The following is a 14060-nucleotide window of genomic DNA, read 5'->3' on the forward strand; positions in this document are numbered from 1 at the left end:
GGATGAGGAAAAGCAATGTTTTCAGTTTCAATCAAACAAACAGAAATTTCTTTTCTATCTCCCTCCCTGATTTCTGAACCCTCTCTTTCTGATTTTCAGAACTATCTTTGCTTCCTTATTTCAGAACTATATTTTCTGATTTTTAGAACTCTCCCCCCTCTCTGAACTCTCCATTGTCTTTTCCAGTTTTTTCTAGCTTCTGTCTTGTCTCTGTCTTGTATCCCCTTAACTAGTGGAAACTCTCCTCTATTTATAGCCTAGCATCATACCATCCACCAGCCTGTTAAACAATTCAAACTCCCCATCCCCCCTCCTGTTTTCCTCCTGTTTTTCCACTCATTAGATTAAAATAAAACCTCCTCCATGAGATTCCCCTGACATTCCTTCTTTAAAATGGTTTATTATTTATAAACTAAATCAGGGTATGGGCAGCCTGAATATGCCCTGACAGCACATGCTGTCCAATACACCCTAACTCATTCATAACTGACAATGCACATGCTGTCCACGTAGGGACAGATTTTATGTCAACTTGAACTTTGAAACCTATGTTAAAACTGCAGCTATAAGCAATCCTTAAACAATTTCTGATTCAAATGCACAGGCTAGACATAGTGCATTTAATTCTCAGACCTTAATCGACCAATCATACATATGAGTCAAATAAATACCATTCCAAATTGAAACTCATTGACGACATATATCGACTCGACTATACTAATTATAACACAGAACAAGCAGTCGACCAAATAAACAACATAAATAAGGCATAAACTGTTCTTGACAAATTCACACGATACAGGGGAAAACTACAGGCATTATTGATTTGACGATATCAATCGAATTGAAATATGTATACTACTATACGGATTCAACATAACAGAATAAACAATCGACCAAATAAAAGGTCTTATGGAGATGGAGAACAACTGACAACAGAAATCCCAAAATAAACAAACAAACTAAATAAACATGCTGATAAACTAATCTAAACTAAAATAGACAACAAAAGGTAGAAGTGAACAAACCAGAAAAGCTTAAACACATATGACCCAGGTCCGAGCTTGATTTGCCCATTTGAGGTCGAGCAGATCTTAATCGAGGTGTTCTCGACCGAGAACACTTCGATTAGGGTCTATTAGATCCCGAACTTCCGTCTAAATCTAAACAGACTCCACAAATTCTTGTGCTCTAGGGTTCGAATCTTCAGATTTGGGGTTTTGGGATTTATGGGTAGATTCGGACCAAACCAAGCTTGGTTTGGTCACGAGGAAGGTCAAGGGGATACCTGGTATGAATTTGGGAGGGGGGGGGGTTGGTGTAGGTCGAGGTTCGGCTCGAATCTTCAAATGAAGATTCGAGATGGTGGGGGAAGATTCGAGACCCACGGCTGGTGGATCTGTGTTCAGGGGGTCGAGGTGGTAATAGGGTGTTAAGATGGTGGTCACCGGCGTCCTTGCCGCCGGGTTTACGGTAAGGGGAAAGGGGGGCGGCGCTAGGGTTTCGTGGGGTTTGGGTCTGGTGAAGACGATCTAAGGGCGAGGGGGGGTTTGGCTTAGGGCACGGGGTGAAGGGGGAGGGTTTATATACAGGACGGGGATTGGATCTCTGACCGTTGGATCATTGGTGATCAACGGCCGTGATCTCTTGACTTAAAGAGACGACACTGTTTGGATTAATGACGGGCCCGAACTGGACCGTTAGATCTGTTTGACCAACGGTTCAGATGGGGGGTGCCAAAAATGGCGTCGTTTCCTTTATGTCTGGGGCCGGACTGGGTTAGTGAGTTTGGGCCTAATTTTTGGTCCAATTCACTGGCCCAACTCCGTTTTAACTTATTTTCTTTTCCCTTCTTTTAATTTTTGATTAAAAATAAAATTCCTATTAAATTGCAAAAATCAAAAATAAAATCACACAAATATTAATTAATACTCAAACAACAATTATCACTCACATTAAACATCCAATTAAAATAAAATCCCTTAATGACAAAAAAATAGAATAAAAGATGCATATTTTGTGATTTTCCCTTTAAACCAAATTATGGTTTTGATCAATTCCTAATAGTAGAACAAAATCCCATCTTTATGTGCGACATATATATTTTTTGTATTTTCAATTGATAGAACTAAACAATCACAGATAAAAACTACAAAAATGACCGGCAAATTTACAAAAATTATACACGAAGACAATTTATTGTTATTTTGATTTCTCTTGGAGTAATTGTCGTGTAAACAAAAATCACGTGCTCACATCTGTCAACAACCTAATAGAAATTACTCCATAGCAATGGAGTATGACATCTCAATAAGGTTCAAAAACAAAGAAAATATCAATTCTAATGATTCGATACAAACTCCCATATTGCGCTGATTGCAGGTTGAAATATTGATAAATTCTTGAGTCTTCTTGCCTTGGTTGGTTCTCCAATCTTTTTGTAGGTTAAAAGTCCTCTCAAATCGTATTTTTGGTATATTTATACCATGTAGAAACAAGACCGAACGAAACTACCCTCTCCTAGGTGAAGTAGGAAACTACTCTGTAACTTTTGTACACCCGCGCCGCTCCATGCGTCGCGCTTGTGAGGAAGTTCAGAGAGGTTGCCAAAAGTCTGTCAGACCACATTTGCATTGTGGTGCCGCGCTTCGCGGTGCGGTTGTGCCTTTTTCTTAGAGTAAATTCTCTCATCTAACTTTTGATATCCAGACTTGGAGCTCAACCCCTGAACGTGATCTCGACTTAATTTTTTGGGCTTCTACTCAGACTTCAAAGCTCCAACTTATTTTATTTAGCTACGACTTACCTTAATAGCTCGGAATCGTTTCCCGCAAGGCATAAAATACGTAATAAGTGTAATTCACTATCATTTAAGCTCAAACACACGTAAAATACAGTAATTAGAGTGCAATATTAAGGTTAAAATACGGGTTTCTAGCTTACCATCATGCATGCCCATGACTATTAGAGTGTCATTTAAGTATATGCATTACACGTCAAACAAAATACTTAATTTGTTCTCAATTTCCATTTCAAATGTACCTACAACATTCATTAGTACCCAAATAAGTATAAAATGCCATAATCAAAATAAGTTGGGCATATTCAATATCGAATACAAATAAAAAGCGGTAAAAACATGAGTAAAGTAACATTAAAACATATACAAGTATGCCCTACATCACTGTAGCGCATGAAAATGTGGGAATCATCATGTTCCTGTTTGTTGGCCCTAAAAACCCAAAAAAAGGGAATGGTCATGCCAAAGCGATGACTACTATTCGTTAGATCGTTTTTTATAGGACCACAAAATTTGAGGAGACTCGGGGCCGATCGCCCAGAATGCATGCAGATGGCGTGACCTATAGCACATGAAAATCTGCGAATCGTCCTAGATTCCTTTTTTGGCCCTAAAACACCAAAAAATGAGGAACGGTCATGTCGGAGCGAAGAGTATTATTCGTTAGGTTATTTTTTATGGGCCCGTAAAATTTTAGGAGATTCGGGGCCAGTCAACCGGATGCATGCAGTTGGCGTGGACTATATCATATGAAAATCTGGGCATCGTCATAAATTCCTGTTTTTGGCCCTAAAATACCAAAAAATGAGGAACGGTTATGTCGGAGCAATGACTATTATTTGTTAGGTCTTTTTTGATGGGCCTGCAAAATTTTAGGAGATTCGGGGCTGATTACCCGAATGCACACAGATGACATGGACTATGTAGCACACGAAAATCTGAGAATCGTCCTAAATTCCTGTTTTTGGTCCAAAAAGGTCAAAAAACGAGGAACGGTCATGCCTAAGCGATGACCATTATTCGTTAGGTCGTTTTTTATGAACCCGTAAAATTTTAGGAGATTCGGGCCCGAATACTACTTTTGAGTTCCATTCACCTCAGTCATTTGCTAGATATAATAAGTGACAAACTTCAAATCATATGACTCGTTGGACTGTAACTGATCATGAACTTGAATCGAATATATCATCTGTCCGACTAATCAAAATTCGCATTATGTAACTAGCCTGTTTCATTTCCAACTCTTTTATATATATTTCAAGAAAGCTAGGTGAATGGTTTCATTCATTGGTTCGTAACTTGTATTGTATATTTAGCTAATCTTGTTGCTGAAACTTGAGATGTAGACTCAATTCATACCTTATTTATTTCAGCGAAACATCAAAAAGAAAAAGAATAACAATATAAAACAAAAAGAACTGATTTGAATATATTTTAAAAACTCTTTGCTAAAATCTTATTCTCAGAAAGAAGACGACAAAATAAAACATCTGATTATATTCTCAATTAAAGTAATACTATATGTCTTTATTTTTTCTAAAGCACCCAAATGGCACTTTAACATTTATTCTTGCCATGAAAGGAAGGCTTGTATATTCCAGCCTTCATAATCCTTTAAAAATGCTGCATCCCTGTCAAACAATATCATTCTTTTTAGTCTTCATTACATATTGTAAGCCTCTTGTACATAGCATCAAGTCTTGGTATTTTCACCATCAAAGGTTGTGGTGGCCAGTTTAGTAAATACCTCTTCGCCATTTACCAAAAGTCTCTGATTCAAGCTCGGATTGGAATCATCTTTGGTAGGAAGCACTATACCTCCAAAGTGGAACTTAGTGGAGCGAATTAATCCGAATTAATTGGAACTAGACATCGGGTGGTGAGAAATCTATAAAAGAAGTCTATAATTTTCTTTTTATCTAATTTCTGTTGACTACCTTTTAACTAGTATTTAAGTTACATATTACATTATTAGTACAATTTAACATGTGATAATAGGTTAGTTTGTCATATAAATTTTCATACAATTACGTTATATATAACTTGATTGTGTAAATATTTTCTTTTTTGCAACGTCATTGCATAAAACTTAAACTCTTAACTAACATCGTTTGTTCAATAAGGTATGTACGAAGAAAAATGTCCTTAGAATCTGAAATGGTGGACATCATTACAATCTCAAGACTACAATCTATACCAAGAAGGCGTCAAATACCAAAAGTTCCATTATTCATGAGAATTGACAATCAAAATAGTGATGACTATGATCCTAAAGTGGTTTCATTGGGACCTTACCATCATGGAAAGCCAGAGCTCAATTTTGTTGAAGATTTCAAGCCTAAGTCTCTAGAAATGTTCATTCATGGCAGTAATAAAAATCAAAATTTTTTCCTCGAAAAAATTCTCGAGGAGATCGAGGATGTTAGAAGTTGTTACCTCGAAGAAGTCACGAATAAGTATAACGACTATGATTTTGCTCGAATGATGCTCCTTGACGCATGTTTTGTTCTAAATGATATCGAGATAGTAACAAGGTCTACACCAAATTCTGCCTCTAAACAAACCAACACAATCAAGCATCTTGGTATTGCAGTTTATTTGATCACTAGACGTGACCTATATTTGCTCGAAAATCAGGTACCCGGCCTTTGTCTGGAAAATTATATTGATCAAATATTACTTTTTTATATATGAATATTAAATTTTGAACATACGTTAGTGAAAATCCTGAATTCGCCACTGGACAGGTACCCTTTCGGATTCTCAAGCTCTTGGTTACGTTGAGATATGGTGATGATGAAGGTAGTGATCAATATTATCCATTTGAAAACAAAGTGAAAAGCTATTGTTCTCAAATGTTTTTTGATAAGCAAGAGGACAACATAGAAGAGAACGCGATGATGGAGATAGAACCTCCTCACCTTCTTGAAGTTTTTCGACGAGTACTTGTCACTGGTAACGATGAAGAAGTAATTAATGTCAAACAATCGCGTTGTGATTTCATCTTTGATTATTTTCTTGATCGTTTTAGAAAGAATCATGAACTAGTACACAAACCAGCATTGCTCATAAATGTGTTTCGTTCAGTTATGGATTTAAAATCAAAGGGCATTCATTTTAGGCCTAGTGGAATTGATTCTTTAAAAGGTGTAAGATTTACATCTCACTATTACTATGCAAAACTCAAATTACCATGTTGGTATGTTTCAACATACACTAAAGTATTTTTCATGAACATGATAGCTTATGAATTGTGCCCAAATAGTCCTAATGATAGAGCTGTGGTATCTTACATAAATTTCATGAAATCTCTCATTATTTCACCTAATGATGTGAAAGAACTAAGAGAAGAGAAGATTATATTCAACACATTGGGAAGTGATGAAGAAGTTGTACAAGTTTACAAAGGATTAAAGACTTATGGGGCAGATGATCCTTTAATTTTCAAGAATGTGAAGAGGAATATTCAAGAACATTATAATAGCAAAGGGAAGACTTGGATTGCTGAATTAATAGATACATATTTTAATAGTCCATGGTCTCTAACTGCTTTAGTTGTTACTATTTTTCTTACTTTCTTGACTGTTGTTCAGACTTACTATGGTAGCCCATTTTATCATTCTCATGAAGAGAATATGTGATTTATTTACTTTGTGTGTCTGATTCATGTTTGTTCTAATAATGTGGAATAATCATTCGTACAACTTCATTAATTTTAACTTTTCTATTTAGTTTCATAGTCTGTGGTCACAAAATACTAAAATAGTTGTAGCACTAGGAGTCTACCACCTTCCTGCCAATTCTTATTTGAGCAAAATACAAAACTGGCAATTTGGCTGAAAGTAATTGCATTTTCTAGCCGAAAAGTGTAGAAACACATGTAAATTTTTTGTATACGACACACATATACACAAAAAATACAAATTTAGGCAATTAATTTTTTGAAACGGCTAAAGATATACATCTCTCTTATTATAGCGGCTAAAGATATACATCTCTCTGACTATTTCTCCTACAAAACCTAGACCGTAATTCTTAGGGGTGAGTGTATACAATATAGAGATTTTTTCACTATATTACGGTTCAGGCCCAACTATCAAGGTATTGTTCACTTTGACCAGATCTCTCTGAACCACCTCAAGCGTTTTGAGTTTGACGAGTTATCCTCTTAGATTTTAACCAAAAGGTGTCTCAATAGTTAAATCATGAACTCGCCCTTAAACCCCATCTTGAGTTCAACCATTAACGATCCATAAGCTGTTATAAATATATGTAGCTAAACCATATAGTGGGATTATAAATACGTAGGTATTTACCTGTGTTCATGAATCATTAGGCATCTTGAGTTAAAAATAAACATTAGGTTACATAAATTTTGAGAATGCAAATTCAACAAGTTTCAACATTGTTGGGTTCTCCACATTAAAGAACTTTTTTTTTGGTAAGTTACTACTTTAGGTGCAAGGAAACAGTGTCCAAAGAATAAAGTTAAAGCTCAAACTAATTATTAATTATTAATTACCTAGTTTATTTATGTCATTAGACCATAGTCTTGTGCTCTGGTCTATGAGTGAACTCGAAATCAACATGCACAAAAGCTCTCTCAACATCAGGAAGCTGCTCTAATTTTTCTTGCAATGTTTCACCAATATTATGTGCTTGGCTTAGAAGCATGTCCTCTGGCAAAACTATATCAACTTCCACAAAGTAATTTGCACCAAATGTGTATGCTCTCACTGTGTCAATGTGCTTTATCTCTTTGTGATGATTCCATATAAGATATGTCAATTTCGCCAGAAATTCTGGTGGAGCTGTTCTTCCGATGAGTGATCGCATGTTTTCGATTACTGTCTTTGCCCATGTGCCAATTGTGTATAGTGCTATCTGCAAATACATAATGTTATCGTTAATAATAATGGAAAATTTGGAGGGATATCTTTGAAATTTTCTACTCATTTTATTTGCTCATTCATTTAGTGATAGTCGTCCACCACAATTGGTTTAGCACGACTAGACATGAAGTTTAAGAAATAAAAGAGATAACTGACACAGAAGTTAAATATGCTTAATATATAAGTCAGTAATACCATATATACGTACATAAAGGTGTCAATCTTGATATAAAAATATAAATAAATGTTTGGAGTTTCTAAAGCTATAAAGATGTCAATCTTGTAGGACAAAAGAAAAAAAAGGAAATAGTGCCTAGTAAATTGAGACAGATGTAGTGTCGTATGTGTGTGCACGATGCATCCACGAGTATGACCTAGTGGTCAATAAAATTGGTATAAAGGTTGAAATTAGGATTCCATTACTAGTAGAGACAAAAAATACGAGTTATTCCACACGCCTAAGCCTTGGTGAGTAACAAGGTGTCCGGTAAATTTTTTAGTGAGAGATAACATGTACTAAGTGAAATAGTTGAGTTGTGCGCCAGTTGATGCAAACATCACTATATATGTGCAAGTTCTCTCCATGTGACCTAAAGGTTACAGGTTCGAGCCGTGGAAGCAACCACTAATCCTTGCATTAGGGTAAGATGTCTACGTCATACTCTTTGGGTGCGACTCTCATTCGGATCTTGCGTGGACTTACAATACTTTATGCACCGGACTGCCATCTAGAAAAGTAGAGATAAAAACAAAAGAAGTATAAGTGATGATTGTGAACTCACCAATATAGCTCCCATGGGATCAATCCACCAGCAGAATCGAATTGCTAAAACTGCAGTCACTAATCCAACAGAGTTGGTAATGACATCAAAGAAATGGTCTTGAGCATAGGCTCTTACAATTTCATTCTTGAATCTTCGACAATACAACATCAGCAGAAATTTTACCACAGTGACAGAGACCATGATCCCAATCATCCATTTTTCCTTCTCAGAATCCGTATTAGGACGAGACTGATGATCATAAGCATTAAACCAGAAGAAACAATAAATCTGGTGTTAAAGAGTGGAGCATTAAGCATTTTACTAGTGAAATTCAATTACTTTTACGGTCGGACCTCTCTATAACAGTATCCCTATATAACAACACCTCACTATAAAAGCCAAACTTTTTCGGAACCAATTTTTAAATTATGTTATAATATATATTCTCTATAACAACATTTCGCTATAACATCCAAAAATATTCGAAATAAACGAGATTGTTATAGAGAGGTTTAACTATGCATAAATTTAAGATAAATACACTGACAAAATATTTTTTTATGATATAACTGTAGTTTAACTTGTGATAGTAAGTCAATTATCATGTTTACCAGGTTACCAATTACTCAATTTATTTGATTTTATGTGACACTCATTATTTATTCGTCTGTCCAAAAAATAATGACACATATCCAAAGTTGAAAATAATTTAGCCTTAAATTTTCATTTTAACCTTAAAGAAGTTTTTTATAGATTACAGAAATGCCTTGATAGGTTTAAAACTATAAGTTTAAATCTATTCCTAGTATAGAATCCTTCAGAAAACTGAGTCACATACCTTATATATGAGTTCCTTACCAGACTCAAATAGTATTTGTAATCCAAGAGTTGCCATCACAGATGCGAAGACAATAATACCCTGTAAATATGATATGATAAAATGTTAAAGAATGCGAGGGTCTCCTGGAAACAGCCTCTCTGTCCCTCGGGGTAGAGGTAAGGTCTGCGTACATATTACCCTCCCCAGACCCCACTTGTGGAATTACACTGGGTTGTTGCTGTTGTTGTTGTTGGTAGTCTTTAATTAAGAAGAAACAAGGAAATAAAGGATTTTGATATGATAATTAAAATGTTAGTTTTGGCTACCTTTTCATTTAGAGCTTAGCTTGTGTACACCGAGCGGTTAGAAATTTTTTACACTGTCAAATTATAATAATGGCATATAATTACAGGTAACTATCTATAGTAACCCTAATTTGATAACTTCAAATATAAAATAATAGGACAAAATACACAAATAGTATACTTAACTGCTCTAACGGACAATGTAAATAATTAGTACATTAATTATGAAGTTAATTGACAAAAAAAGTAACTTTTGATACCGGTAACATGATATGATAACCTATAAGGGATGGTACACAACCTATTACAGCAAAAATAATATAAAAATTAATGTATATAAGTTAACTCCAATCTTTTGTCAATCTTTAAGTATGAAGAGGAGGGTAGATGTTTTGCTTCTTTTAATTGTGTATAAAGGCCAGTTTACTTACCAGAAAAGGTGGCAAAATGGTTTAAAAAAACAGTTATCCATCCATATTATCCATTAAAACATGGGTTGGATAATGAACCATTTAAAAATGGGTCGAATATGGATAAAGAACCATATTATCCACTCAGAAAATGGTTAACCAAATGGATAACTAATATGTTTAGCTTATACATTGTAAAGCTTCAAATTGGAGTTCCTCAAAGTTTGGAAGACAAAGAATTCTCTCATATGTACTGATCATATTTAAGAAGCCAGGGATAATATGGATATCCATATACGCCGGATAAACCCGTTTTTATCCATTTCAAATACGGGTCGGGGCGGATAATTTGTCCATTTTTTTAAATTATCCGTTTTGGCTCGCTCATACCCGACCCGGCCCGACCGTCTGCCACCCCTACTTACAAGTATAAATCTTAAAATCACACTGCACACTGACACAAAGTATAAAATGCATGTAATAAATATCAAAATGTGGCATTATATTTGAAACTCACCACAGGCTGCATTCTCTTTTTACCAATTGGATAGTGGTATTGGTTTGGTTTTTTCATAGCATAAACAGTGAACCACAGAATAAATCCAGACAATAAGTCTAAGAGAGAGTCCAAAGTTGATGCAATCACAGCCAAAGATCTGCTTGCAATAGAAGCATAGATTTTTGCAATGAAAAGAATCAAATTTGCTATGTTTGATACATGAATTGCCATCCTTTCACTCTTAGCAAGCTGCTTCATTTCATCCTGTCAAATATCAAGTGTAGACAGCAAACATGTTTTATTAGGTTGTCTGTTCCACTTTTCAAGTTACTAATTATAGCAAATAATTTTTTTTGCGATATCAGTGTATATATATTGTATTGTATTATATTGTACTGTATTGTTTGATAAATACAATGTTTGAATAGATTGTATCGTTTGTCGTCGTTTCATGATATCAAGTACCAGCAATATGAAGAATACATTTGCAATATCATAAAGAAAAATTATGACACGGAATAAAATTATTACTATATAAAGAAGCAGGGTAAAAGATAAAATAAAATAATTTAATTATAATGAAGGGCGAAATGAGAGAAAAGACAAGGTAACGATGAGACCACACCAAATTGGTCGTTACACAAAGTAGTACTTTTCGTCGTTACGTAACGACGGATTTAACGATACGATACAATAAAATTTAAGTAACAATCAATGATGGTTAATTGATCACCCTTCATCAAAAAATTACACTGATTATATAGGTAAAATATTAATCTTTATATATATATATATATATATATATATTGAACACTCTTTAATTTATTGGAGATTTTTTCATTTCTTTCAAGTTTGAACACCCTAAATTCCTTGAAAAATTTCCTAAGTGAAGTAAGGAACTTGAAAAGTAGGAAAGTAGACCTCCCACAAGTAAACTTATGCCGAAAGCAGTGGCGGAGCCACTCATTGGCAAGGGGACTCAATTGGCATCCCTTCACCGGAAAATTACACAGTGTAAATATATTAAATTCTTAATTTTATGTGAATATACTATATGTTGACTCTCCTTGATTTTTTGTGTGCTTACTTATTTATATTTTGACTCCCCTTAGTTAAAATCCTGGCTCCGCCACTAGCCGAAAGCACACAACTTCAGAAGAGTGGAACACTTATACAAGGAAAGATGTACGTAGAAGAAGAATTTTCACTAAAGCAAAACTTCCAAAAATTTGACATTTCCTAAGAGTAAGAAATTAAACTTCGAAAAGTTAGGGAACACCGGCCCCGACATCATGTCACCTATCTGTGAAATATTGACGTAACAAGAAAACTTACACTATTAGTATACATATCGTATAAGATATTGTTTGTCTTATATTTCAGGTTACTAATTTTATTTATTATAAATAAATAATGGTAATAATTTTTTAAGTAACTTAATAGTGTGAGGAAAAGAGACAAACCTCGGTTAGACTTCCGGGTAAAAAGCCAGATTCATGAACAGTGTCCATCTCATTGAACCCTTCAAGCAACCTTTCTTGCTTCTCGTAATATTCAGCTACTTTGCCTTGTTTTTCTATATATAGAGATATTAAAATGATCTCATCAAGTCGTGTAACATAAAAGACAAAATCCTTAAAAATATGATTTAATTTATAATAGTACTTAATTCATATATATATTCCAATTTATATGTCATACTTTCCGTTTTAAGCTATCGAAAAAAATGTCATACCTCTTTGTTTAAAAAGACTAAAACCAATTTCTTTAGTTGAGTAGTTCTTGAAGACAAAAGAAGAAGAAATTAAAAGGATATCCAAACCAAAGTTAGAACTTAAAACCATTGGTAGAATTGAGTTGTACTTAAAAGAGCAATTTACTTTTTAATCTTGTTTTAAAAAGAATGACATGATCTTTTTTATATTTAAAAAATAATATTACTTTAATTTTTTTTTAATTTTACTGCACAAATATGTTGAAATGTAACTCATAAGTTTCAAAGCCGTTCTTTCTTAAGTTTTCATCTTTTATCAAATAGATTCACATAAAATAAAATCGAGAGAGTAGTTTTCTAGGAGATAGTTAAATGAATTCAATGACAATTAAAATGCAATGATTTAATACCTTCAGATTAATCAATATTTGTCTTAATTCAACCATTTATTCAAGTAGTTTTTACTTCGACAAGTGCAAAAAATGGAAAACAATATCATAAAAGGACAAAAAAAAAGATAAATTGAAGGAAAATTACTAGAAGGGCGACGCAAGAGTCGACGTAAACTGAAAGATTGACGATGATCACCAGTGCCATATTCAGGGACACGAAACTCCCCTATATTCAGCCTCCACGACGCCGACGGTGAAGAGGAAGATAACGGCACCGGCTGATGGGTGGCGCCGCCATGATCACCGCCGTTGCTGCCAACGATCTCCATGAAAATTGTTACTAGTATTTGTACGAGTGAAAATGTACTTGTGTTTTGATATTTATCATTTGCAAGTAGGGAGAAGCAAAAGGACTCTTCTATATATAGGTTTAGTTAAAGATACTTTTGAGGAAATATTACACATAGATATAATGAGAGGAAAAATAGGCTCAAACTGTGGGAGTTTGTTGCTACGTAGGAAGTTTCCTTCAATTTTTTACCCCATGGAAATAGATACAGTAACAAATAGTAATATGGTTCACTAACCATAGGAGTTACACGTTTCTAATAACATTCACATAAAGAACTTCACCCTGCCTAAATATAAACATGTATGATAACAACAACATCGGTAAAAATTTATTGGCATCCAAAGTTTGCATAAAATTAAACTACTCCCTCGGTTTCATATTATATGATGTAGTTTGACTCGTGACGGAGTTTAAGAAAAAAGAAGAAGAATTTTGAACTTGTGATCTTAAAAGCTTGAGGAGTAAAAAGTTTGTGGGGCCATGACATTTGTGTGGCTATAAAAGCTTATCATTAAGGGTAAATGAGTAAAATAAAAGAGGGGTTGCTCTGATGGTAAGCAACCCCCACTTCCAACCGAGAGGTTGTGAGTTCGAGTCTCCCCAAGAGCAAGGTGGGAAGTTCTTGGAGGGAAGGATGCCGGGGGTCTATTTGGAAACAGTCTCTCTACCTTAGGGTAGGGATTATACTGGGTTGTTGTTGTTGTTGTTGTAGTAAAATAAAAGAGTTTAAAATTGAATTATTTCGAAATTTAGAAATGTGTCATTTGTTTTAAAACAGACTAAAAAGAAAAATATCTCGTTTAATATGAAACGGAGGGAGTAATTTATTATAATTAAATGGTGGATGGTTGTATTCGCAGGAGAAATTCAAAAATAGTAGCTAGATTTACAAGTGGTCATTCAAAAATAGCCACAGTTTAAAAATAATTAAAATTTAGCCACTTTTTATTTAAAAATAAATCTGAACGAAAATACTGTTCCAAATCCGGAAAATACTCCACCATAATATACTGGAATTCAAGTATAATATAATACTCCAGCATAATATACTGGAATTTCAGCATAAGTATATTGGAACTCCAATATATTATACTGGAGTTCCAGCATAAGTA

The 14060-nt window shown here is 34.4% G+C and overlaps 2 protein-coding genes across 2 annotated transcripts; one reads left to right on the forward strand and one right to left on the reverse strand.

Moving 5' to 3' along the window:
* The first annotated feature begins 4446 nt into the window (after positions 1-4446).
* On the forward strand, positions 4447-6513 carry LOC107790831 (UPF0481 protein At3g47200-like). Its single transcript, XM_016612794.2, has 3 exons — positions 4447-4679; positions 4924-5437; positions 5548-6513. The coding sequence occupies exons 2-3, from the start codon at positions 4940-4942 to the stop codon at positions 6439-6441; spliced, it is 1392 nt and encodes a 463-aa protein (XP_016468280.2). The 5' UTR covers positions 4447-4679; positions 4924-4939; the 3' UTR covers positions 6442-6513.
* Positions 6514-7121: 608 nt separating this feature from the next.
* Positions 7122-13030, reverse strand: LOC107790832 (metal tolerance protein 10-like). Its single transcript, XM_016612795.2, has 6 exons — positions 12742-13030; positions 11954-12066; positions 10509-10754; positions 9295-9375; positions 8475-8705; positions 7122-7684 (listed from the first exon to the last, which is right to left on the reverse strand). Exons 1-6 carry the CDS (start codon positions 12923-12925, stop codon positions 7340-7342), a joined length of 1200 nt encoding a protein of 399 aa, XP_016468281.1. The 5' UTR covers positions 12926-13030; the 3' UTR covers positions 7122-7339.
* Positions 13031-14060: the final 1030 nt, after the last annotated feature.

This window comes from Nicotiana tabacum, chromosome 16 (genome assembly GCF_000715075.1).
Source record: "Nicotiana tabacum cultivar K326 chromosome 16, ASM71507v2, whole genome shotgun sequence".
Taxonomy (NCBI): Eukaryota; Viridiplantae; Streptophyta; class Magnoliopsida; order Solanales; family Solanaceae; genus Nicotiana; species Nicotiana tabacum.

What these genes read in the sequence shown, in the direction of transcription:
- LOC107790831 (XM_016612794.2), top strand. Translation starts at nt 4,940, where the DNA reads ATGTCCTTAGAATCTGAAATGGTGGACATCATTACAATCTCAAGACTA. An exon ending in TATATTTGCTCGAAAATCAG is followed by an intron (nt 5,438 to 5,547) that starts GTACCCGGCCTT and finishes GCCACTGGACAG; the next exon opens with GTACCCTTTCGGATTCTCAA.
- LOC107790832 (XM_016612795.2), bottom strand. Translation starts at nt 12,925, where the DNA reads ATGGAGATCGTTGGCAGCAACGGCGGTGATCATGGCGGCGCCACCCAT. An exon ending in TACCCGGAAGTCTAACCGAG is followed by an intron (nt 10,755 to 11,953) that starts GTTTGTCTCTTT and finishes GATATTTGACAG; the next exon opens with GATGAAATGAAGCAGCTTGC. An exon ending in GTAAGGAACTCATATATAAG is followed by an intron (nt 8,706 to 9,294) that starts GTATGTGACTCA and finishes TATGATCATCAG; the next exon opens with TCTCGTCCTAATACGGATTC.